The sequence below is a fragment of the Pseudorca crassidens genome, chromosome 5 (assembly GCF_039906515.1).
Source record: "Pseudorca crassidens isolate mPseCra1 chromosome 5, mPseCra1.hap1, whole genome shotgun sequence".
NCBI lineage: Eukaryota > Metazoa > Chordata > Mammalia > Artiodactyla > Delphinidae > Pseudorca > Pseudorca crassidens.
This window is the reverse complement of record NC_090300.1, coordinates 89,590,136-89,614,784: the sequence shown is the minus strand read 5'-3', so window position 1 is coordinate 89,614,784 and position 24,649 is coordinate 89,590,136. Positions and strand designations below refer to the sequence as shown.

General features: G+C 36.2%; 1 protein-coding gene across 3 annotated transcripts in view; it reads left to right on the top strand.

Annotated features, from left to right (window-relative positions):
* ATP6V1A (ATPase H+ transporting V1 subunit A) overlaps positions 1-24,020 on the top strand; it is a 55,669-nt gene extending 31,649 nt beyond the window's left edge. For all 3 annotated transcript variants that reach the window (XM_067738869.1, XM_067738868.1, XM_067738866.1), the window contains 13 exons: positions 890-1,018; positions 2,845-3,059; positions 3,339-3,476; positions 4,742-4,893; positions 8,495-8,657; positions 9,186-9,294; positions 13,584-13,706; positions 13,800-13,914; positions 14,727-14,790; positions 16,265-16,468; positions 17,813-17,907; positions 19,893-20,064; positions 21,822-24,020. In XM_067738869.1, coding sequence (XP_067594970.1) covers positions 890-1,018; positions 2,845-3,059; positions 3,339-3,476; positions 4,742-4,893; positions 8,495-8,657; positions 9,186-9,294; positions 13,584-13,706; positions 13,800-13,914; positions 14,727-14,790; positions 16,265-16,468; positions 17,813-17,907; positions 19,893-20,064; positions 21,822-21,914 — 1,772 coding nt within the window. In that variant the 3' untranslated portion in view covers positions 21,915-24,020. The remainder of the gene's footprint in view (positions 1-889; positions 1,019-2,844; positions 3,060-3,338; positions 3,477-4,741; positions 4,894-8,494; positions 8,658-9,185; positions 9,295-13,583; positions 13,707-13,799; positions 13,915-14,726; positions 14,791-16,264; positions 16,469-17,812; positions 17,908-19,892; positions 20,065-21,821) is intronic.
* Positions 24,021-24,649: the final 629 nt, after the last annotated feature.

Here is a 24,649-nt window from a genome sequence, read left to right as displayed (position 1 = left end):
TTTCAGTTTTTCACCATTGAGAATGATGTTTCCTGTCAGTTTGTCGTATATGGCCTTTATTATGTTGAGGTAGCTTCCCTCTATGCCCACTTTCTGGAGAGTTTTTATCATGAATAGGTGTTGAATTTTGTCAGAAGCTTTTTCTGCATCTATTGAGATGATCATATGATTTTTATTCTTCAGTTTGTTACTATGGTGTATCACCTTGATTGATTTGCATATATTGAAGAATCCTTGCATCCCTGGGATAAATCCCACTTGATCATGGTGTAATCCTTTTAATGTGTTGTTGGATTCTGTTTGCTAGTATTTTGTTGAGGATTTTTGCATCTCTATTCATCAGTGATATTGGCCTGTAATTTTCTTTTTTTATGGTATCTTTGTCTGGTTTTGGTATCGGGGTGATGGTGGCCTCATAGAATGAGTTTGGGAGTATTCTTTCCTCTGCACTTTTTTGAAAGAGTTTGAGAAGGATGGGTGTTAGCTCTTCTCTAAATGTTTGGAAGCATTCACCTGCGAAGCCATCTGTCCTGGACTTTTGTTTGTTGGAAGATTTTTAATCACAGTTTCGATTTCATTACTTGTGATTGGTCTGTTCATATTTTCTGTTTCTTCCTGGTTCAGTCATGGAAGGTTATACTTTTCTAACATTTCTTCCAGGTTGTCCATTTTATTGGCATAGAGTTGCTTGTAGTAGTCTCTTAGGATGCTTTGTATTTCTGCGGCTAACACAGTATTTTAAATCAAGTATAATTTTTTAAAACTGTCTTTTTATGAGATAGTGTGTTCCATAGTAGGTATTTTATTTTTCCTATGAATATATGAGAGAAGTGTATTATAGTATTTATTGGATGTTTTAATTATCTTAATACTCATTTGTTCTTTTCAGTGGTTACAGCTTGTGACATGGCAGGTGCAGCCATGTATGAACTGGTGCGAGTGGGCCACAGTGAGTTGGTTGGAGAGATTATCCGATTGGAGGGTGACATGGCCACTATCCAGGTGTATGAAGAAACCTGTATCCTTTTTGGTTCAATTTCTAGCCATTTTCTATAAATCAGATTTGAAAGATTTATGGCAAAGGTATAAGCAGCACCAATGGTATCAGAAACGTGGAATATTGGTGTTTTGAAGAAACCCGATATATAGGAGTTTATTGAAGAAAGGTACTAAGAATTAGTGCTCTTATTTTAAGAAATTAGTATTATCTCCTGACCTTTCATTGCTCTTAATATTTCATTGCTCTTATTCTCAAGATCAGTATTACTTCTTTGGCTACTTAATTAAGTTTTATTTGGTACAGCTTTTTTGCCATATTACAATATATGCTTATGGTACCTGTTCTCTCTGTCAGTATTGGAGTGCTAATTCTAAACAAAATCTGAAAATTTTTAATAAAATTAAATTTTTTAATTTGAAATTTTTAATAAAATTAAGAGTCTTCATAGCTATGAAATCATCACTAATCAAAAGGATTTTTTTCTATTGTTAGGTTTATCTTTTATTTAGTCTTCTACATGGCTTGAAGATTTAAAATAAACAAATGACCATGTGTATAGTGAGAACCCGCTCTGCCTTTGTTATCCTGTATTTGGCCAGTTTTCAAAACAGACATGCATTCATGCAGCCCATTTTGTTAGTTCCATTTATTTTGTATCCTTCTAGTTTGTTATATGAACCAATATAAATATATACTTTTATTTTTATTTCCTTTTTTCCCCAAAAGATAGCATAGCATATTATATGCACTGTTCTGCACCTTGTTTTTTTCACTTAAAAATATATGTATGGTGGAAGATGGATAAATATGTGATAAATATAGTACAATGTTTATGGTAGATCACTGTAAAATTCTTTCAGCTTTGCTGTAGGTTTGAAATATTTCATAATCAAATATTGGAAATATATTTTGGAGATCTTTCTTGAAAAATTCGTAGAAGTGCCTAGTCTTTTTTACGTCTACATAGAATTCCAGCTTATGAATATACCAACATTTATTAATAAATCTCTTAATGATTGTTAAGTCTGAAGATTTTTTTGGTTGTTTCTTAGTCTTAAGCGTTTAAGTTTTTGTCCAGGTCCTAATATCCTTTTTAGGGAACTGATACTCCTCACCAGTATAGTTGAAACCAAGTATGATGGAGAGGCTTTTGCTTCTATTTTTAAGCCTGTGGCTCCCAAACTGTGCCCCAGGGCACTCTGGGCAGCTGCAGCAAACTCATGTGGGTGCCCCAGGATATTTTAAGGTTTTACGGTAAACACGGGGATATTAGACATTTTGTCAGACACCATGAGAACTAGTAGCTTGAGATAATAAACACTTTTATTATTTGACTGTACTATATTCTTGTTGATGATATCATATCTTTGTGAAGCTGAGTTTTGGCAGTTGCTAAGCTAAAAACCAAGTGTCATACAAAAATGATGTGGGATGAGTATTCAATCTGACTCCAAGGTTTGGAAATTGTAGAATACCCAACAGGCACATAAATCCCATTTATAAGAATTGAGATTATTTTATAATGAAATTAAAATGTTCTTTTTTCTTTCAATTTATGTGTATTTTTCAAAGTACCACTTAGTTGTTAGGACATACACATGTATTAAGATGTTTGGACATAATTATTTAATAGATGGAATTTTATATATATATATGTATATATATATATCTTTTGTTGTAGGTCACTATGAAAAAGTTACCGAAACACTAAGGATGCTGTGGACTAAAAGTTTGAGAATCGCAGGTTTAGCGCCTTATGTATCATTTCCTGTTAAACTGTGGTATTTCCTTTTTATAGTATCTCTAATCTTTCATAGTGAGTTTTTCTCAACTGCCATTTCCAGCTGGTGTGTCTGTTGGAGATCCTGTACTCCGCACTGGTAAACCCCTCTCAGTAGAGCTTGGTCCTGGCATTATGGGAGCCATCTTTGATGGTATTCAAAGACCTTTGTCGGATATCAGCAGTCAGACTCAAAGTATTTACATTCCCAGAGGAGTAAATGTGTCTGCTCTTAGCAGAGATGTCAAATGGGATTTCACACCTTGCAAAAACCTACGGGTATGTCTTTGTAACCTAAATTTCTAAAATTGGTGAAAGAATGTGAAAAGAGTGTTTACTGAACTATTTTGTACTCTTAGTCAAAATAAAAATAGACCACAGAAGCATAGTTTACATCTTTTTTTTAGCTCCACTAGAAGGATTATAGAACAAATGTGTTCTATTGATAAGTGAAGCAAATGATTTAAATAATAGCAAGGGTGAGTCTGCGTGACGTTTATTAAACATTAAATGGTTTGATATTTATTTGAACATTAAACAAGTGCATTTGTTCTCTAGGTTGGTAGTCACATCACTGGTGGAGATATTTATGGAATTGTCAACGAGAACTCACTCATCAAACACAAAATCATGTTGCCCCCACGAAACAGAGGAACTGTCACTTACATTGCTCCACCTGGAAACTACGATACCTCTGTAAGTATCATATAAACTTTATCTCACAAGAGTGGCCCCCCTTATATGTGACAGTTGCCCCGTTTTAGTACTCTGAATAGTTACAGAATTCATATTTAATGTGTATGTTTTAAGTTACTCCCATAATTATTTTTTTATTTAAGATTTTTTTCTTTAAAACTTGAGCTTGGGAATACAAAAAGCAAAATATATTATTTCTTTTTGAAGAGAAATAGCTAGTATAGTATTTTCCTACCTTCTTAACTTATGCTACATTATTTAAACCTCTGATTCTTTAGGCATAGAATAGACTGATCTTTCTGTCAGTCTCTATTCACATAATGAATTGTAGAATGGATTATATAAGTTCTTACTCTGGGTGAGCCACTTAAAACTTAGTCCTTTAATGTTATTGATAGTCACATCACACCAAATACAGTAGATGCATGATAATCTTTGTGGGTATGAAGATAGCTTTATTGAGAAGATCATTATAGCATATAATTTTTTCCCAATAAAATATGATAAAAGATAATAATTTTCTAGTCATTTCACAAGAATCAGTCTGTGCTCTACAACATATACAGAGCAAAAGAATTAAATCGGGATTCTGGGCAGTCAGCTAACCTTACTCACTAGCTTAGAGACTCACCTATACTTGAAAGAAAACCCTGAAGTAGACAGTTCAGATTCATGCATCAACAAGATTACAGATTTCTATAGGTCTATGGACTTTGAGATTGTTTGTGAACAGTTAAAACCATCTCAGTGTTCACAAATGTTAGAGTATTACTCATTATCTTTTTGCTTTTGTAAATAATTTAAAATATTTAACTTTATTAAATATGTTAGGGTTCTTAATAGATTAGTATTTTTCATTAAAGCAGTGTCAGAGCATTATAATAAAGTAAGCAAAATAAAGAATGGAAAATAAATTATGAAAGCTTTCATTTCTTCTCTCCCTCAGTCCCAGGAGTATCTTCTGTACCCTTCAAGAATTTTTCCTATGCATATTCATGTAATTTATTTAACTATCCCTCTATTACTTGAGATACTCCTTTCTCCAAAACTTCTAAGCTTTTTTAAAAAATCATTAAAATAGTAACAATGCACCTGGTTTAAAAAAAATTAGAACAGTATGTAAAGATTTACAATAAAAAAGTATAAATCTCCCTCCCCACTTTCACATACCACCTCCCTAACCCCCCAAGAGAAATCTGGCGTTACTTTGATTTTAGAGGAAGAAATGTTTATAGTGTACTTAAAGTCCTGCTGTATTTTTGTAGGATGTTGTGTTGGAGCTTGAATTTGAAGGTATAAAGGAGAAGTTCAGCATGGTCCAAGTATGGCCTGTACGTCAGGTTCGGCCTGTCACTGAGAAGTTGCCAGCTAATCATCCTCTGTTGACTGGCCAGAGAGTCCTTGATGCCCTTTTTCCGTAAGTTTGATTTGTGTCCCGTGGTTTTCCCTCAGAGTTATTATATGTGCTTATTGTTTCACTTCTTTATAGATAAAGATTTTATGTGCTAATCCTATAATACATTTTATCTAGAGAAATATATTTTACCAGTGCTTATTTAGAGAATCAAACTGTTGAAGAAAATTTATTTTTTCACAGTTGCAAAAGGAAAGCATTATTTCTAAAACTTTCTGAAAAAATGAAATTTCCAGAAGGAAATCTGTGCCAAAATAATATAACTATTTTTCTTAAGTTATCCTAGAATTAGTAGATTGGTGTCACTATAAATTGATGATTTCTAACATCAACTGGGTTCTCTATGCTACCCAGCAATCTTTCTTACTTTGTAGTCTGCTCTTTGCCATTTTCTTCATCACCTGCTTAAAAACCTCCTTTCTCTTTAAATCTTAGGCATTTTTAACAGATAACTTCATCATTTAATTCACAGAAAGGACTGAAGCAGTGATGTAGTAATTCTTTCAACTTCTGATCACCAACCCATGTATGTCTCACTTACTCTTCAGCCTCTTACCTTTAAACCTACTCTATGAGTTGTTCTCACTATTCCTCTCTCATAAGATCTTCAGTACTTTGACTCTTCTTATTTAGTCAGTACCTCCTGTTTCCATATCCTTCACTATCCAGTTTAAGTTTAATAGTCTATCACTTTTACTAACATCTGTCAGTATATTAAATTTTCTTGGTTCCTTTGTCTTCTGCCACGCCCACCTGGCGAAATATCAACTGTGAATCAGTCCTGCTATCTCCTTCTCCCAAATCTACACACAAGCTGCTGAGAAAAATAAATAAGGCCAAGTTGGTATCTCACCACTGTGGCACAGTCGTTCAGCGTTTCCTTAATTATCATTCTCCTGCTCTCCTCAGTGACTATTTCAAACCTCTCCACTTACCTCAGAGCTTCAACTCCAGTCTTCTTTCTCCTTCATTCTCAACAAATGATCATTCTAGATCCTTCACAGAGAAATGACAGGCCATCAGATTTGGAACTCCATCAGTTAACATACATTCCCATCCATCCCTTACTTCTCTCCTTTTTCTGGAGTTTATCCCACCTCATGTTTCCTCAAAGACCTCCCATTAAGTGATATTCTCTTTATCTCCCATCTAATGAGAAGAAATCTACCTTCGACCCTTTCTACCTTCCACTACGTTTCTCCCTATCTTCACAGCCAAACCTCTTAAAAAAAGTAAATTAGTTGTCTCCACTTTTCCCACTCTAATTCACTGTACTGATCTGCCCGTGGTGCCACCCCTCAACCGAAACTACTCTCACTAACATCATCAGTCACTCCCAATTCAATAAGTACGTTTTAGTGTTTTCCTAATTCCTACAACTTTGGATATTGGATATTGCTTTCTACTCCTTCCTCTTTGAAACACCCTCTTTCTTTGCTTTTCCAGTTAGCTTCTGTCTACAAGAAGCTATTGCTTATTCTCCGTTGCAGGTTCCTTCTCCCTTAATTTTGATATTTCTTAGAGGTTTTCCCTTTTCTTTCCTCATTATACGTCTTACCCTCTGTGGATGACTTCATTCTCTCTCGAGACTTAAATGTTCATCTATATATGATGATTTCTAAACCTGTATCTCCATCCCAGATCTCTTCTGAGTTCCAGACTCATACATCCACTTCTGATTATACCTCTCCTTTTGAATATCTTATAGGTGCCTCAAAGTCAGTATGTTTAAAACTAAAATCATCATCTTAATCACCACTCCTTTCCTTGAAACTTTGCTGCCTCTCTCAACCAATGTCATTATCATACATCCAGTGAATGCCTAATCTAAAATCTGTGACTTCTCTCAAGTATCATTTTTACCCTCCCACATCTAATTAGTGAACTAATGCTGTTATTCTATTCCCTAAATATTTTTTATCTGCATCTGTCATCTCTACTCCATGACTATAATTAAGGATCTTACCCTAATTCCTGTAATAAACTCATTTAATCAGACTTCCCATCTTCAGTTTTGCCTTCTTTCCAAGTGGTTGTCCATATTACATAGTGATCCAACTAAAACGCATATGTGATCCTGCACAATATTGCTTGAAACCCTTCAGAGCTCTTTATTGCTCTCAAGACAAACACACACTCCTTAACTCCTTACAAAGCCACCCATGATCTGGCTGTTGCTTACCTTCCAGTATTGTCTCAGCCACTTGCCTGCCCAACTGCTTCCTTATACACCATCTTCCAGACTTAACGAAGGACTTTTAATTCTTCAAGCAATGCTCCCTCTTGCCCCTGGACCTTTGGGCATTCTGTTCCCTCTATGTGGAATGTTATTTCCCTGTATCTGGCTAATTTCTATTTTCTTTCAGGTCTTAGCTTCTTTCGGAAAGAATTTCCTAATCCCACTCCCATCCAGTGTCAGACTTTGTACTCCTTCCTGTGTACTCCCACAAACCTTGGATGGTCTCTATGATAGCACTTTTCACATTGGATTGTTGAACTTCTAAAGTGGGGCACACCCAGCCTTGCCTCCCCACCCTGGCTTAAAGGTGATTTGAAAGACGTATACAAAGCCATAGGCTGAATGGACATGCCTTCTTAGTGTATCAGAGTCACTGAAAGGTTTGAAGGAGAAAACATTTTAATGCGTATTAGTTTCATATGAGAAAAGTCTGTTATTATTATTAACAATGCAGTGTTTGTGTGAATTTTATGATAAAACACACTATTACCAAGGAATTTCCCTTAGCATTATGTCTCATTTCTCCTGCCCAGACACTCCTGCCTGACACACACATTCACCCGCACACACAAACACACCTGTGACATTCACTTCCCTCTGCTCTTAACTTCCTTCTGCCCTTAACGGTATTTCACTCTCCACTGACACTTTTTAGGGAAAGTTTGAAAGTGGTTGCTAAATGGTGCTGTAATCACAAGCTGACTCTCTAGTTGACTCCACTGGAATGTGAGCTCTTTGAATACAGAAACATAGCTATTTTCTCCGCTGTTGTCTCTCCAGCATCTCCAAGCATAGTTTGTAGTACCTTGGAAGTACCTCATAAATCGTTATTGAATGGGTAAAAGGGGGTTGACTTAACACCTTAACAAAAGTCTTCATTTATTAACCTCTGTAACAAGATAGGAATTTCTTAGATCTTATTTTTTACCTCAGAAGACAACTTTCAAAGTGTTTATATTTTTCTTTCAGCTTTAATTCTTACATTGTCCTTTCATAAACTAATTGATTTAAGCATTCAGAATATCATTAGTACTATTTTATTTATTTTCATATTCCTCTTCCTCAGTTACCTTATGGAATATACTTTCACTTTTTGCTATTAAAGATGATAGAAATGATTAATTTATAATAAACAACATATACTACTATAGGTGGAAACTAGGGGAGCAATTGTTATATATCTATCTGTATATCTATCTTTGTAAGTACATATATAGATACAGATGACAGTATTATAAAGTGCTTTAGTTCTTTAACTAAATTTAACTAAATATTGTGATCCTTGTATTTCTGTGTCACTTACCTACTTTATTTATTGGTATGTATTAGCGAGTAAAGTAATCCATGCTTGTTTTATTTGTATAGATGTGTACAGGGAGGAACTACTGCAATCCCTGGGGCTTTTGGCTGTGGAAAGACGGTGATATCGCAGTCTCTATCCAAGTATTCCAACAGTGATGTGATCATCTACGTAGGATGTGGTGAGAGAGGAAATGAGATGTCTGAAGTCCTCCGGGACTTCCCAGAGGTCTGTATTTATAACGCTTCCAATACTAATCTAGAGAAAATACCACTAATCAACTTTAATTAGCAATTAATAAAGCTTTGTGTTGAATCTGGAGCAATGCTCTCATTTGTCAAGGATCTTTTAAGGAATTTTTCTAATTATATCTGTGATTCAGTTTGTATACTCAAGGAGACGAATTTGAATTTTTCAGTGAAACACTTGAAAGTTTCTTTTTGTGGTCTGGTGGTTTTCAGTTATTGGGAGAAAGATACAATAGGCAAAATATTTATAGGTGTGAACTTTACATAGCCTTTATATGATCTACTAGGTTACTGTAGTAATATTCCTTTTTCCATAAAATAATGGGCTTCATTTATGAAATGGAAATACTGGCTGTTTTCTTTACCACACAGTGGGATAGAGGGAAGAGGTTGGAGTGATGGGAATATGGCTTTGGGAATACAGATTATAAGAGAGATTAAATATAAACAAGTTGTGAAAAGGGGACTGAAATGTTCTAGGGATCACTAATAGATTGTTTGCCTCTAGCTCACGATGGAGGTTGATGGTAAGGTAGAGTCAATTATGAAGAGGACAGCGTTAGTAGCCAATACCTCTAATATGCCTGTTGCTGCTAGAGAAGCCTCTATTTATACTGGTGAGTATATGAATTGGAATAAAAGCGATTAACATATCTGTTCTTAAGTTTAAATCTAGCACCAAACTTTTTCTTTGCCAAAGAACTTTTCTTTCATTCTAAAGTACATACACACAACCATGTTCCTAGAATATTTTTTTTAATATTTCACATATTATTATATCTTGAGAATATGTCAATTTAAGACATTAATAGAGCTGCCACAATCTTTTTGATGACTTTAAAATGATGTATCTTCTACTACTGGTTTTCCTTTTTTCATTACCTGTTTTACCATTGCTCTATCTCTGAATATATCTGTATCTCTATAACTTGAATTATCAGCTTTGAACTGTAATACTTTGAATATCAGTATGTTTATGTATTATCTTCCATCTTTGCTCCCACTTCCATCCAGCTTTTGGTGCTTTGATTTCTACATTTTCAGGATTTATAATGTTCGTATTCTGTTCTATAACCATAAATCCAGTATTTGTATTAGCCTTAGACCTAGTGAAATGGAGTCATGCCCACTGGCAGTCCCTTGACTACAGTTTTTCCATTTGTTTCATGGTTGGACAAAATTTGAATTCTTGTTTCTTTGTTAAGTCTGGGTTTTTTCAGCTGCCTTTAAATTTTAACAGTTTGGCAGAGTATAAAATTTTTTGATCAGTATTTCTTGCCTAGAGAACTCTTATTTCAGCATTAAGTGCTGGGGAGAGATCTGACGCTGGCCTACTTTTTTTCCTTTTATAGGTGATTTTTCTTTTTACCCAAAGGAATGTCTCTTTAACTTTGAAGTCTTTTTTTTTTTTTTTACTTATTTTTTGGCTGCGTCAGACCTTCATTGTTGGGTCTTCGTTGCTGCGCACGGGCTTTCTCTAGTTGCCACAAGTGGGGGCTACTCTTCATTGCGTTGCACGGGCTTCTCATTGCAGTGTCTTCTCTTGTTTCGGAGCTCGGACTCTAGGTGCGCAGGCTTCAGAACTTGTGGCACACGGGTTCAGTAGTTGTGGCTCGCGGGCTCTAGAGCTCAGGTTCAGTAGTTCTGGCACACGTGCTTAGTTGCTCCGCGGCATGTGGGATCTTCCCGGACCAGGGCTCAAAGCAGTGTCCCCTGCATTGGCAGGCGGATTCTTAACCTCGGCGCCACCAGGGAAGTCCTAACCTTGAAGTCTTATAACTTTATTAGGATATATCCCAGTATTGATAGTTCTGATAATTTTTTCCTGAGACATAGTATACCTTTTCAATCTATGAATATGTCTTTTATTTTGGAAAATTTTTGAGAATAGTTTCTGAAACTTTTTCTCTTCCATTATGGTTATCTTCTTGAAGCTAAACATATAGCGTCTCCTTTAGCTGTTTCCATATGCATCATTTCCTCTCTAATTCTTTTTATTTAGCCTTTTATCCATTTTTTAACAGGGTAATCAACGTGTATTCTTTGTATTGCTTCCAGTGAAGCCTTTATGTTCTTCTAGCTCTTTGCTGAGTTCTGCTGGCTCATGAAACATCTTTTGTGATCTTACTGTATACTCCTTGAGATTTTTATTTTGTGGTAGGATGCAATATTAAGATTTTCTTTTAGTAATTAATTGTGGTCACAGTTTTCATTTGTTTCTTGGCAGGTTCATTGTTGTACTCTGCTCTTCTGTCTCTTTTTTTCTTTTATTTTTGTTCCTGTGCTGAGGTTTATTATTACTATTACTCATCTTTGCAGGAGATGGGAGGGAATGGTTGTTACTATGGTCCAGGGTAGCAGGAATTCTTCCTGGTAATCTGTGAAGTTTGTTATAGCATAGAGTTGTGTAAGTTATTTTACTTTTTCTTTCCTGCCAGCAAAAAATCCGCAGGTACAAGGCCGCTTACAATGAATTCTTTCTCTTCTACCCTGCCTTATTCACTTTTTACTTACTGAAAAGGAGTGCCTTCCTTTTTTTTGGGTCCCCATCTCTCTACTTCTCCTTGATGCCAAACTAGGTCCAAGGAACCCCTGCCACTAGCCCTGTACCCCTTTTACTGTGTTCCAGACAACGGATTCTTGGTTTTGCCCCTCAGGATGTACCTTCTGGTTTACAAAAGCTTAATCTGAGATGTGCAACCTCAGGTGAATTCTTGGTGTGTTTCCACCCCCTTGTTTGTTTTTTATCTCATTTAGTTGGCTTTCCTCATTATTTTGTTGTGAAGCTAAACATGGCCCCTAGTTTTTGACTATGGAGTTTGTGTTTCTGTATTTCTTGTTCTCCTTGTTTGGTGGTTACTCTTATGAGAAGGAGAAAGTGACATACTCATCTACTATTTTAGGACAAGAAGTCTACCTACTTCTTTTAAATGGCTGCACAGTATCCCTTTGTATGGATATATCGTAATTTATTTAACCAGCATCCTTTTGGGGGCATTTGGATTATTGATAATTTTTTTGCTCCCACAAACTTCACACCATAAAACATTCTTAAGCATGTTTTTTACACTGTGGCTTTGTATGTTTTATGCACGTTTCTTTGTATTTTTGTCAGGTAAGTTCTTAGAAGTAAAATTGCTAAGAATACAACTGTTAATATAGATTTTAGTTTCTAATAGCTCTTGAAAAGGAATAACAGTGGACAAGAATTCTGCTTCTTCACATACTCACCAATGCTAATTTCTTCAACACTTTCTTATGATCATTATCATACAGAAAAGTTGAAAGAATATTACAGTGAATACCCATGTACCCCACACCTAGATCTGATAATTAGCATTTTACCGTCCCTGCTTTATTAGATGCCTATTCGGTCTGTATTTCTTACAGTGAGCTAGCATCTTTTCTGTGTGTATTCACCATTTGAAAACTGCCTTCTGTCCATTTTTGTATTGGTAGTAGTTGTTTATCATATGGATTGGTAAAGTTCTTTGAAATCAGTCTTTCATCTGTTATGAGTTGCAGATATTGTCCTAGTTTGCTTATCTTTTGATTTTGTCTGAGAGTTTTTTTTTTTTTTTCTTGTAGGCACTGATATCTTTAGGTCTATGAAAGTGGTCTATGAGACTTCTTTGAGGTTTAGTCATGTGTATCTGTCTCTTCTATCAAGTCTTTTTAATAAATATATACACACAGGCATTAGTGAATGTTATCACAGAGACATAGCGTATTTGTATAAGAGAGGATCTGATTCTACCATCAGATTGAAATATGTGATAATTACTGTGTTTTTTAAGCCTTAATAATGATAAGTGGATTTCTTAAAGACTTTGTTCCTTGGATCATATTTTGGAAGCCTAAGTCAGTATTTTTTATTCTGAAGGATGTGATAAATAGTAAAGTTCTGAGTTTTCCAGCAACTATTTTGTTTTACTTATATAAGCATCTGTTTCTTTACTGGTAAAATAAGGGAATTAGGGCAGTAGATTTGCTGGAATCTACTGTTGCTTATGATGTAGCAACAAATGTACATTTCTAATATCTTAGAGTTGTATAGTACGTTGTACTTTGCAGAGGGCATTTATAGAAATCTTTTCATCTGATATGTGTAGATAGATAGGGTGAGAGCTATTCCATTTTCACAGATTAGGAAACCACACTGGGAAATGAAGTTATTTTGCTAAGATTAATGACAGAATAGGAAGTAGAACCCAGGACTTCTTTCTGTGTATTAGCTTCTTCTAAGTGGTTTACTGTATGTGATTTTACAGGAGAGGACCCAATCTGCATAGCAGAATGATCTGGATAATTAAGATTATTACTCACGTTAATAACATTTGTTACTTTTGAAAAATAATCAAACAAGCTAATTAGTTGAGGATTTTTTGATGCCTATGTCTAATTATCTCAACAATGAATGGGAGGCAAGTCTTTTCCTACTTTTAAAAATGTATACTAGGCTATGATAAACCCGAACATATAATTGCTCAATATAATAGACATTTATTTCAGATGATCCAGGCAATCTTCATTATTCTGTCATTTTTGGGCTGGGACGCAGGCTGAAAAGAGCTCTTTCATTTCGACACATATCTTCCATGGGTCCTGGGAGTTCTCGCCCTCTCAGTAAGCCAGAAGGAAGAAGTAGCATGGAAGGATGTGTGGCTTGCCTGGTGGTGGAACACATGACTCTTACATTCCATTAGATAGGGGTCAGTTACTTGCCACATCTAAATGCAGAGGAGGCTAGACAATATAATTCAGCTGTGTGCCCAAAAGAAGCAGCACAGATTATGGTGAACAGCTAGCAGTCTTAGGAACTTATTGCTTTAAATTTTTCTTAAGGGTGAAAAAGTCAGGATTATACATTATAGGATTATAACTTGTAATATTCTTCCCAATTTAGGAATTACACTGTCAGAATATTTCCGTGACATGGGCTATCACGTCAGTATGATGGCTGACTCTACCTCCAGATGGGCTGAGGCTCTTAGAGAAATCTCTGGTCGCTTAGCTGAAATGCCTGCAGGTAAGTCTTTGTATTGCTTATTACATAAGCAAGACGGTTAGGATTTGGGGATTGGTTTATAACCTCTCCTTAAAATTTCTTTTCATTTTTCAGATAGTGGATATCCTGCATATCTCGGTGCCCGTCTGGCCTCATTCTATGAGCGAGCTGGCAGAGTGAAATGTCTTGGAAATCCTGAGAGAGAAGGGAGTGTCAGCATTGTAGGAGCGTAAGTATCAAAACTGTACTTTTCATAAGAAAAAAGTTTATTTATTTTAAAGAGACAATATTTAGCCCCCCTGAGAGCAGTGATTTTTTTTTTTTTTGCGGTACGCGGACCTCTCACTGTTGTGGCCTCTCCCGTTGCGGAGCACAGGCTCCGGACACGCAGGCTCAGCGGCCATGGCTCACGGGCCCAGCCGCTCTGTGGCATGTGGGATCCTCCCGGACCGGGGCACGAACCCACACCCCTTGCATCAGCAGGCGGACTCCCAACCACTGTGCCACCAGGGAAGCCCGAGAGCAGTGATTCTTAACCAAGGTTGCACTTGAGTCATCCAAGAAGCTCTTTAAAATGCACATGTTTAGGTCATCTCTACATGTTCTGGTTCTATAGATTTGACTTGACTGATTTATTACATTCAAGTCACAATATCATAGAAATAATTTAGAAAATTATAGACATGTTAAGGTAAGACTGTATCACGATAAAAACAATGTGAAGATTCACGATCCCCACATAAAGCCATACTTTGTTCTCAGACCTTTTCCTTCCTTCCTGTTTCATCTGTTTGATCAGAATAGTGAAACAGATTATAATTAAATCTGTCTCATTTCTCAAACTAGAAGATGTTTAATAGTTGTCATTCTTAATTTTCAACTTAGTACTGGTTTTTATTTAAGATTTTTGTATAAGATTTTCTTTCCGAAGGTCATATTTCTAAAGTTATTTACATTAAAATTGACTTGCAAAAAATTGCTTTTATATACAAGTTATTTTCCATAAGCATTTCTAATGACTTTTTCTTCTTTTAAATTTAGAGTTTCTCCACCTGGTGGTGATTTTTCTGATCCAGTTACATCTGCTACTCTTGGTATTGTTCAGGTATATCTTTCCCTAGTGTAGTCAGCTTCTGAGCTCCACCCCACCCCAGGCTGTCCTCATGTTATCCACATCACTGTGAAGTATTTCATTTGGTCACTGAAGAGTAGGCAGCGGTAAAGTCTGTTTTAGCAACATTCTTACTACTGAAAGTCTTCAGTGCTGTCCTTTCTTAGCTCTTTATCTAGAGTTTATAATAGATTTAATATTCTGTAAGTGGAAAATACATCCGGGTAGCAAAGTTTTATTCGTGTTAGAGTAATACTACACTTTGAGTTAGAGTAACCCTAGGAGTAGAAACAAATGGGCCCAAAAAAGATATAATGGCAAAAACCCCACAGAAGTTTCTCCTCGTGGTATGGTCCAAGGCAGGTAACCCTATTAGAGGGCAGCTCTTTTCCATTCCACAGTAATCCAGAACGAGCGCTTCTTCTACCTTGGGCTCCACCTAGCCTGGTAGTTGTCTGCATCTGGCTGGTACAGGCGGACTGTGTAGAAGGCACACCTACTTTGGGCTCAGGCCTGGTCACTCCACTCATTCTGTTAGCCACACCCAGATGAAAGCAAAACTTGGAAAGTGTAGTTTCTGCCTAGGCAGCTTCCCGGTGACAAGGGCATGAATTCTAGTGGATAGCCAGCCAACTTGGCCATTAAAAGTAAGCCTGGGGGGGGGGGTGCGGGGATGTACTGGAAAATTGGGATTGACATGTATACACTAATATGTATAAAATAGATAACCAATAAGAACCTGCTGTATAAAAAATAAATAAATAAAAAATTTTTAAAAGTAAGCCTAAATGAAAGATGTATATAAATCAGAGCTATTATTTTTTTAATGTTGATACATTTATAAGCATATGTATTATTCATATGGGAAAAATAGAATATTTGCCTATATTTCTGTCAGTTTCAGATAAAAGGAAGTGGTAGAGGCTAAATTTACAACTTTCAAGATGTTTAACCTTTGCTGAAATTTTGAATTTTTAATTGCAGGGAAATGGGGAGCAAAGTTAGGAACGCATAAAATACATATGAATGTTTGGCCTCAGAAAAATGACGGTCACATCTTTTAGGATTGGCCCTTAATGATAGGGAACTGAATTTATTCAGAACATTTAGAGGTTTTCATTAAAGTGAAGTATCTATCTTAATAAGCATTTTCTGGTTCATCTGTTTATATTGCACTGTCATAATCTTCAAAGGAGTCAGTGTTTTTGCTATCAGATTTGACATACTATTAAGGAAATTTTGATTTGTAGATATTACCCATACTGAAACTAAAAGAAATACATTTTCCTATTTGCAGTTTTATTCTATTTCATGTATACTTGTTATATACTAAAAAGATAAATAATTTGACCAGAAAAGTATAGAATTGCATATTTAGGACAAACAAATAAATACATTTCAATACTTCAAAAAAATTGTATTTAAGAAAAATTTTTATGTTTTGTTTTTGATTTTGTCTTTAAATCAGGTATTCTGGGGCTTAGATAAGAAACTAGCTCAACGGAAGCATTTCCCGTCTGTCAACTGGCTGATCAGCTACAGCAAGTACATGCGTGCCTTGGATGAGTACTATGACAAACACTTCACAGAGTTTGTTCCTCTGAGGACCAAAGCTAAGGAGATTCTGCAGGAAGAAGAAGACTTGGCAGAAATTGTACAGCTTGTGGGAAAGGTAGGTTGTAAAATCTTGTGGAAGACAGGTCTGTGAGTTGCAGTGAAGCTTTTTAAGGACAAACAGAACCTTGGATATGCGGATTCTTGCTGGGAGAATTAGTATTTATTAAATATTTTTTAAACTAATAGGATTTTAGATTATTCCTTTATCCAGAAGATATTTGAGGGACCTGCTTGTGTTATGGAAAGTAGAAAGATGATTGGTGTTTAGATTATTATTGAATAACAAACCACTCCGACATATAGTGGCTTAAGTAGTGTTTTTTTGCTCATGGTTTTTGGGTTTAGTGGACTCAGATGGGAAGTCTTGCTTGGGTCCCCTCATACAGTTTTTGCAGTCATATGGTGGCTGAGACCATAGTCATTTGAAAGTTTCTTCCCTCACATGTCTGGTGCCTGGGCTAGGATGACTGGAATAGCTAAGGGTTGGCTGGGCATTTCTCTCTCTATGTGGTGTTTCAAAAAAAATCAGCCTATTTGTGTACCCACGTTCATAGAAACATCTAAGCACTAAAAGGTGGGAGCAACCCAGATGTCCTTTGCAACACACTCACGTGCGCACACGCACACACATGCACACACAATGGAATTAATATTCCATTTCAGCCTTGAGAAGGAAGGGAAATTCAAACACATGTTGCAACATGGATGAACCTTGAGGGGACATTATGTTAGGTGAAATAAACGAGTCACAAAAAGACAAATACTTATATGTAACGTATCTGAAGTAGTCAAATTCATAGAAGTAGAAAGTAGAGTAGTGGTTAACTGGGACCGGGAGGGCAGAAGGGGAGTTGTTGTTTAATAGGTATAGAGTTTCAAATTTGAAAGATGAAAAGTTATGGAAATCTGTTTCACAACAATGTGAACATACTTAACCTACTGAACTACACTTAAAAATGGTTACGATGGTAAATTTATGTTATATGTTTTCACAACAAAATCCAAAAAAGAACATCAATCAGGAAGCAGTTATGAAGTGAATTTATTATTTTTAAAAATTTTTTTTTAATTTTTATTTTTTCTGCGGTACGCGGGCCTCTCACTGTTGTGGCCTCTCCTGTTGCGGAGCACAGGCTCCGGACGCGCAGGCTCAGCGGCCATGGCTCACGGGCCCAGCCGCTCCGCGGCATGTGGGATCTTCCCGGACCAAGGCACGAACCCGTGTCCCCTGCATCGGCAGGCAGACTCTCAACCACTGCGCCACCAGGGAAGCCCCTGAAGTGAATTTATTAATGATAGGTGATCGTGTGTTGATTGGTTTCTGCATGCTAACTGGTTAGAACTATTGGTCCCACGTTGTGGCAGTAAATTTCTAAAAATGTATTTTTTCCTCTTCTAGGCTTCACTAGCAGAAACAGATAAAATCACTCTGGAGGTAGCAAAACTTATCAAAGATGATTTCCTTCAACAAAATGGATATACTCCTTATGACAGGTAATCTAGCCTGATTTTCTTTTTTTAATTTGAGGATATTCTATCAAGTTTTGAAGAAGGAGCTGCCTACACATTAAAACCCTCCCCTCGGGGCTTCCCTGGTGGCACAGTGGTTGAGAGTCCGCCTGCTGATGCAGGGGACACAGGTTCATGCCCCAGTCTTGGAAGATCCCACATGCCGCGGAGCGGCTGGGCCCGTGAGCCATGGCTGCTGAGCCTGCACGTCCGGAGCCTGTGCTCCGCAACGGGAGAGGCCACAACAGTGAGAGGCCCGCATACCGCAAAAAAAAAACCAAAAAACAAAACAAAACCATCCCTGCCTTTTTTTTCTCATACAGACACACTCTGACTCAGTGTATAGGTTTATTTTATATTTTCATAGCAGACATCTAGTGATCCAGTATGTTCCCTTATCTTGAGTTGGCTCATTTTTCCAGTTATGACAGTGTTTTCACTCATTATCCAGCCATCTCTAATTAGATTAAATTGTGGCTTAGTGTACGGAGCCTGGGGATCATTGCCTCTTTCAGAAGCTTTTCTCACTACCTGTTACCACAGCCTGTGCCTCTTCTACTCTTTTCCTAAATAATATACTTTCATGCCTCATTTCCCAAGAGTTCTATTCTTTGTATATTTATTTATTTATTTATGGCTGCGTTGGGTCGTCGTTGCTGCGCGCAGTCTTCCTCTAGTTGCAGAGAGCGGGGGCTACTCTTTGTTGCAGAGCACGGGCTTCTCATTTTGGTGGCTTCTCTTATTGCAGAGCACAGGCTCTAGGCATGCGGACTTCACCATTGTGGCACGTGGGCTCAGTAGTTGTGGCTCGTGGGCTCTAGAGTGCAGGCTCAGTAGTTGCGGTGCACGGGCTTAGTTGCTCCGCGGCATGTGGGGTTTTCCTGGACGAGGACTCGAACTCATGTCCCCTGCATTGGCAGGTGGATTCTTAACCACTGCACCACCAGGGAAGCCCAAGAGTCCTATTCTTTTTCTTTCTACTGAAGTCCCTGTCGGACATCTCACCAGTCCCTGCTACTCCTGCCCAGTGCTTGTTTTTCATTATTGTCTCTGCTACTTCCATGGCTTATTTAAAAGTTCCCATTTCTTTTAAACTTTGATCATTTGAACCCTTTCATCATAGGCTAGTTTTTCTCCCTCAATCATATTTGGCCCTGTATAAGACTAAAGTGGAAACTGAACACATAGGAAGATTACCAGAATGTAAGACAAGCAGAAAATATGACAGTATAATCAATAAGGCTCAAAAAAAACCTATCAGGAACTTAAGAAGCTCTGGGAAGCATCCACACAAAGATATCTCCACAAAGGGAAAATTATTTGAAGAGAGTGTAATGGAGAGTGTGCATGAAATTGTGTATGCAAGTAAGTTTAAATGCGTTGGAAATTTGATTAGAATGCATGGGATGCAAGTTGAATATTAACTTCTGTGTCTTCATTATTAAAAGATATGGGTAAATGAAAGTGAACACATTAATGGAGAAAGGAAATGCTTATTAACTTTAGGAAATTGCAGTTCCCTGCTTTCCTATTATTTATTAAACCTTCACGGACTGTCACAAGGGAGTCTTTACAACTCAGTTATTTTACCATTTGGGTAACTGCTTTAACTGCACTGTACAAACACAAACCCTCAGAGGTCATTAGATTGTAGCAGTACTGTTTCATTGTTCTTCCTGTTTGATTGTGTTAACAAAAATTAACGTCACTCTTTAAATAAAAGAATACATAGCTCCATCTCTCCATCCACCCCCTATTCCTGAGACATCTCTGTCCAAAAATTCTGGTTAAGTATTATTGATCTTTTCCACTATTCTTTTTTCATTCCTTATGTATCATGCAATAAATGTAAGTAGTGTGCATATCTAAATAAAGAAGTTAATGCTCTGGTATTTTACAGATGAAGTAAAAACTATGAACTTGCTTTGGATTTTGTTTTTGTTTATTATTTTGACTTTCATTTATCCTAGGTTCTGCCCATTCTACAAGACAGTAGGGATGCTGTCCAACATGATTGCATTTTATGATATGGCCCGCAGAGCTGTTGAAACCACTGCCCAGAGTGACAATAAAATCACATGGTCCATTATCCGTGAGCACATGGGGGAGATCCTCTATAAGCTTTCCTCCATGAAATTCAAGGTATATTTGTTTCTACCATAAACTTTTTTTAGTAGTTTCTTTTTGATTTTTTAAAATATTTGGGTCCCAAACCTGGTGTGTGAAACTGGCATTTATCATTTTCATACATGCTCGGGTTATGTAAAACCAGAAGAGACCTCAAAGCTATGTTCAAATAGGAATTCACATGGTAAAGACTATAGTATGTCACGTCTAAAATAAACGCTGACGTGTTTTCCCTTTTGTCTTAACTGCCAGGCAATTTAGAGCTAAAATCATTGCTAAGCAGCAATTACGTTACCTCAAGTGCCTGTTAATATCTAATCCCGATGCTCCTCTGAAACGATTTCTGCTGCTTACTTCAAGTATCCTATTACACATCATTTTTACTTTTAAGTAGACTCTCATTCTTTGGGAAGTACACAAGACATAAATAAATAATTAAGTGAAATTATCTGTAGAAACTAAAATGTGTAAGATTGTTTTTAAAATACTTGATCAGTTGAGTTGTATTTAATTATTTCTAAGTCATGACATCCAAGTATATTTACTAATCTCCTACTGAGAAATTAAGAGTGATTCTCTGAATGTGTATGTTATGTATATAGTGTTTGCATTATAGATTGGAAGTAAATTTGTATAGACACTCACTGTATCAAGGATTTTAAAATATTCACACCCTTTGAGTCCTGTCTTTCCATTTCAAAACATATAGCCCAAGGAAATAATTAGAGATTTTGATATGGATGTATGTAAAAGATTGTATATTAAACTTTTAAATGTCATCCAAAAGTGAACGGAGCCATTGTGGCATGTACATTACAGCAAAAATATTATAAAGGCATTGACATCTTTTTTTCAAAGAATATCCAAAGACACAGGGAAACGCTTATGGTATAATTAGTGAAAAAAGTTGGTTGCAAAGAAATTCCATATGTAATTTGATCCAAATTTTATTTTTTAAAATTATACATTCATAGGAAAATGATAAAAAAATATATGCAATAATATAATAGTGATGACTTCTGGTAGTATAACTAAAGGTGCTGTCTTTTTTCTGTTTACAGGTATATTGTATCAAATTAACATTTCAGTTGTTCTTTAATATCATTAAGTATTTTTCTATAGCACTATTTTGTGGCTGGAGAATAATATTTTCCTATTCTTAGGCATTTAGGAAATTTCCAGTTGTTGGTATGGACAACTTTGTTCATGTAGTTGGTTTTGTGTATTTTCCTAGTATATGTTCTCAGAAGTGGAATGATTGGGTCAGAGGGCTTAAACACTTTAAGGTTTCTTTCATACATTTTACTCAATTAAGTTGCTTTCCATACAGATTTTAAATGGGGTGCATTTTGAGGTTATTTTAGAAATTTTACTCCCCCCGTCCCAAGGTGATACTACCAGACCTTGAATAGTAAATTCTGTTTTGATTAAATTCCAACTATCATATACACAGAGAGGAATGCATCTAATACACATTGCTGCGTAATTCCCTAATATTTTGCATATTGTTGAGGGTAAATCCATTGGTTGTTGAATACAGTTAGCAAGGAAGACACAAAACGGAAATTTTGTCTTCTGTTTGGTTGGACGACTACTTTATACGTTTCTACCCTTAAAGGAAAAAAGAAAAATAAGGTTAATTCTGCCTCCTGCCTGTGTTTTACCAGTGTACCTCAACCTAGTACTCAAATATAGTAAATATAAATAACTCACTATGTGTTCTGAAAATTATTTTCCAAAGGTAAATTGAATTCTGTCATGTCTTCTTTCAGGATCCAGTGAAAGATGGTGAGGCAAAGATCAAGGCCGACTATGCACAGCTTCTTGAAGATATGCAGAATGCATTCCGTAGCCTTGAAGATTAGAACTGTGATTTCTTTCCTCCTTTTCCTCAGCAAGCTCTCATATGTGTATATTTTCCTAAATTTCTCATCTCAAACCCTTTGCTTCTTTATTGTGCAGCTTTGAGACTAGTGCCTATGTGTGTTATCATTTGTTTCCCTGTTTATTTGGTAGGTCTTATATAAAACAAACATTCCTTTGTTCCAGTGTTTGAAGGGCCTCCCTGATCCTTTCTCCAAAGTGGTGAATGTAGTAAATAGGATATACAATGGCTACACTACTGTAAACGTGTATGTAGGATGACGTCTCTCCTTGTCCTAGGTTTGCCCTTTCCTCATCGCCATTAAATTGTAAACAGGACTACCGCGTGTACTCTCTTTGCAATGGCTTTGGAATGGAAGGCCAGACTTCTCTACATTTGTCAGGTTCATTGTGAAATGACTCAACATCTGTCTGGTAAAGTTATTTGCAGCTTAGCATTTTGCTAAGTAACCTGCTTTGTAGGAAATACTTACTTTTTTAAAACGTGAATAATTAATGTTTCTATTATGTGTTGCTTCCCCCAGTATAAATCAAGAATATTTGTGGGAAACTGTTGAGAACTGTACTGTTTTTAAAGCAGGCATTTGTGGGACTCAGCACAATAGATGAATCAGTGACCTCTAAAAAAGTGAAAAAGAAGCCAGGTGATCAAACTTAGATTAACATCATCTTGTTAAAGCCTATTTTACTTCACTAGGAAAAATTCGGTATCAAGGACTATTATACTACATTACTAGGAAATTCTTTTTAAAATTATGTTTAAAACAATCACCGAGAACTTGATCCACATCACACCCTCTTTTTTTTCCTCAAACATCGTAGAACCCTAAGCTTCTAAGAATCATGTGGCAATGTGATAGGCAGTAAAATGCCACAGAGAAGATATTTAGTAGTGGTTAAAGGCTGTTTGCACCTTTAAGGACCAGCTGGGCTTTAGTGATTCTTGGGGCCAGAGTGGCACTATGTTTTTACAAGATAATGACATGTGTCACATGTTTGTTTGTTTGCTAATTGAATTTTTGAACAACCAGCTTCCTGATTGTAAAAAATATTATTCTTTCACATGGTTTTTGATTCACTGGCTCAAAAGATTTCTCAGAATACCTGTAGCTGTAGCAGCATAACAGTTTCCATTCTGTTTCATAGGGATGAAGTTAATTCTTATATCTGCTGATAACAGAATCTGGGTCATGTGAAAAAAAGATCATTTCTTCCTATCTTTTAAGTATATGTTTTAAAATAAAAGTTTCTGTGTTTGTATGATAAGGCACATTAGGTAATGTATTTCTTTTGGTCTGTTAAGGAAAGATGCAGTTAGAGAATTCAGCTATGTTTGTTTAAATCCTTGCAGATTACATGTTCTTACAGTGGCCTGCTGTTCAGGATAAGTATTCTGCCATGTATCTTTTTTTAACCTTTCAGAATATTGGAAGATAAAAATTGTGCAGTGATTTGTTGAGACGTGGATGTAATGGTGCTGCTGAATCAGTTTGCTTTCCAATGTGGCCTCCTACCCAGAGGCCCTAAGACCAGTGGAAATTAAAAGAATTTCAAAAACTTTCAATTCCTACCTTAAACCTACCAGCAAACTAGGATTGTGTTAGTAATGAATGATATGACGAAGAAAGTTTGACCAAGTTTCTTTTGTGTTTTTCTGAATTTGCAATGTACATTCTTACTCCTTTTTAAGAATGTTGATGTATGGGTGTGAACATGCTAGAGAAACTGCTCAGAGCCTCACTGTAAGTGTCCCTTCACCCATATGTTGTAGAATTTCACATTGGTCACTGATCATATTTCTTTAGTAAGAATGTGTTAAAGTTAACAACAGTCTTTTAAAAAGATGATGCAGTTCTATATTGTACTGTGCCTGATCCTAAGTGGAGCCAGTTAACAAGTTTCATATGTATTTTTCCAGTGTTAAATCTCACACATTGTACCCTTTGGAAACTTCCTTCCATCCTGACGAACAAATAGAAGAGGTCATATGTATTGCCTTCTTATCCTTGAGGTTTCACTATCTTTATGTTAAAAGTTGTGTATAATTGTTAAAATCTATGAAAGAATAAAAAGTGGATTTAAATTAACATTTTTCCTTTTTTTTGTGGGTGTGGCAAGATCTGCTAAAAAAACGTGCCACCTTATTGTATTCCGGCTTGTTTTCAGTATGAACTTCAAAGTTTTTCATTTCCCTCTTTATAGATTGTTACTTAAGATCATGAAATTGAGTTGGCGCCCTCACTATAAGACTGCAAAAAGTCCTATAATCATGTACCACTGTGATTTGGAAATATAGTACATGGAATCCCATAGCATTCTGAATATTACTTTAAATTGAAAAAATGAATGGTTTCTAAAAGTAGACTTATAAATGAAAGGAAATCAGTGTACTCATCTCTACTTTTGGCAAATGAACGAAAGCTTTGTAATTCGTAATTCTGCAAGCCAAATTATTTAAGATCCAATGTAGCAACATGGTTTTTATTTCCTTAAGTGTATTTTTAACAATTTCTAAAGGAGTAAGAAGCAGTGTGAAATGAAAAACTCTACCAACTTTATGTAGAGAAATACTTAAAAATTCATGAGAAAGCTTATTCATTATAGAATGGGTGATTTTTGTTTTTTGGTAATAATCCAATATTTTCAGGTTATTAGTTTTAATGTATTGCCACAATATAAGAGTATGAAGAAGGGAACCAATTTTCCCAGGTGAGGT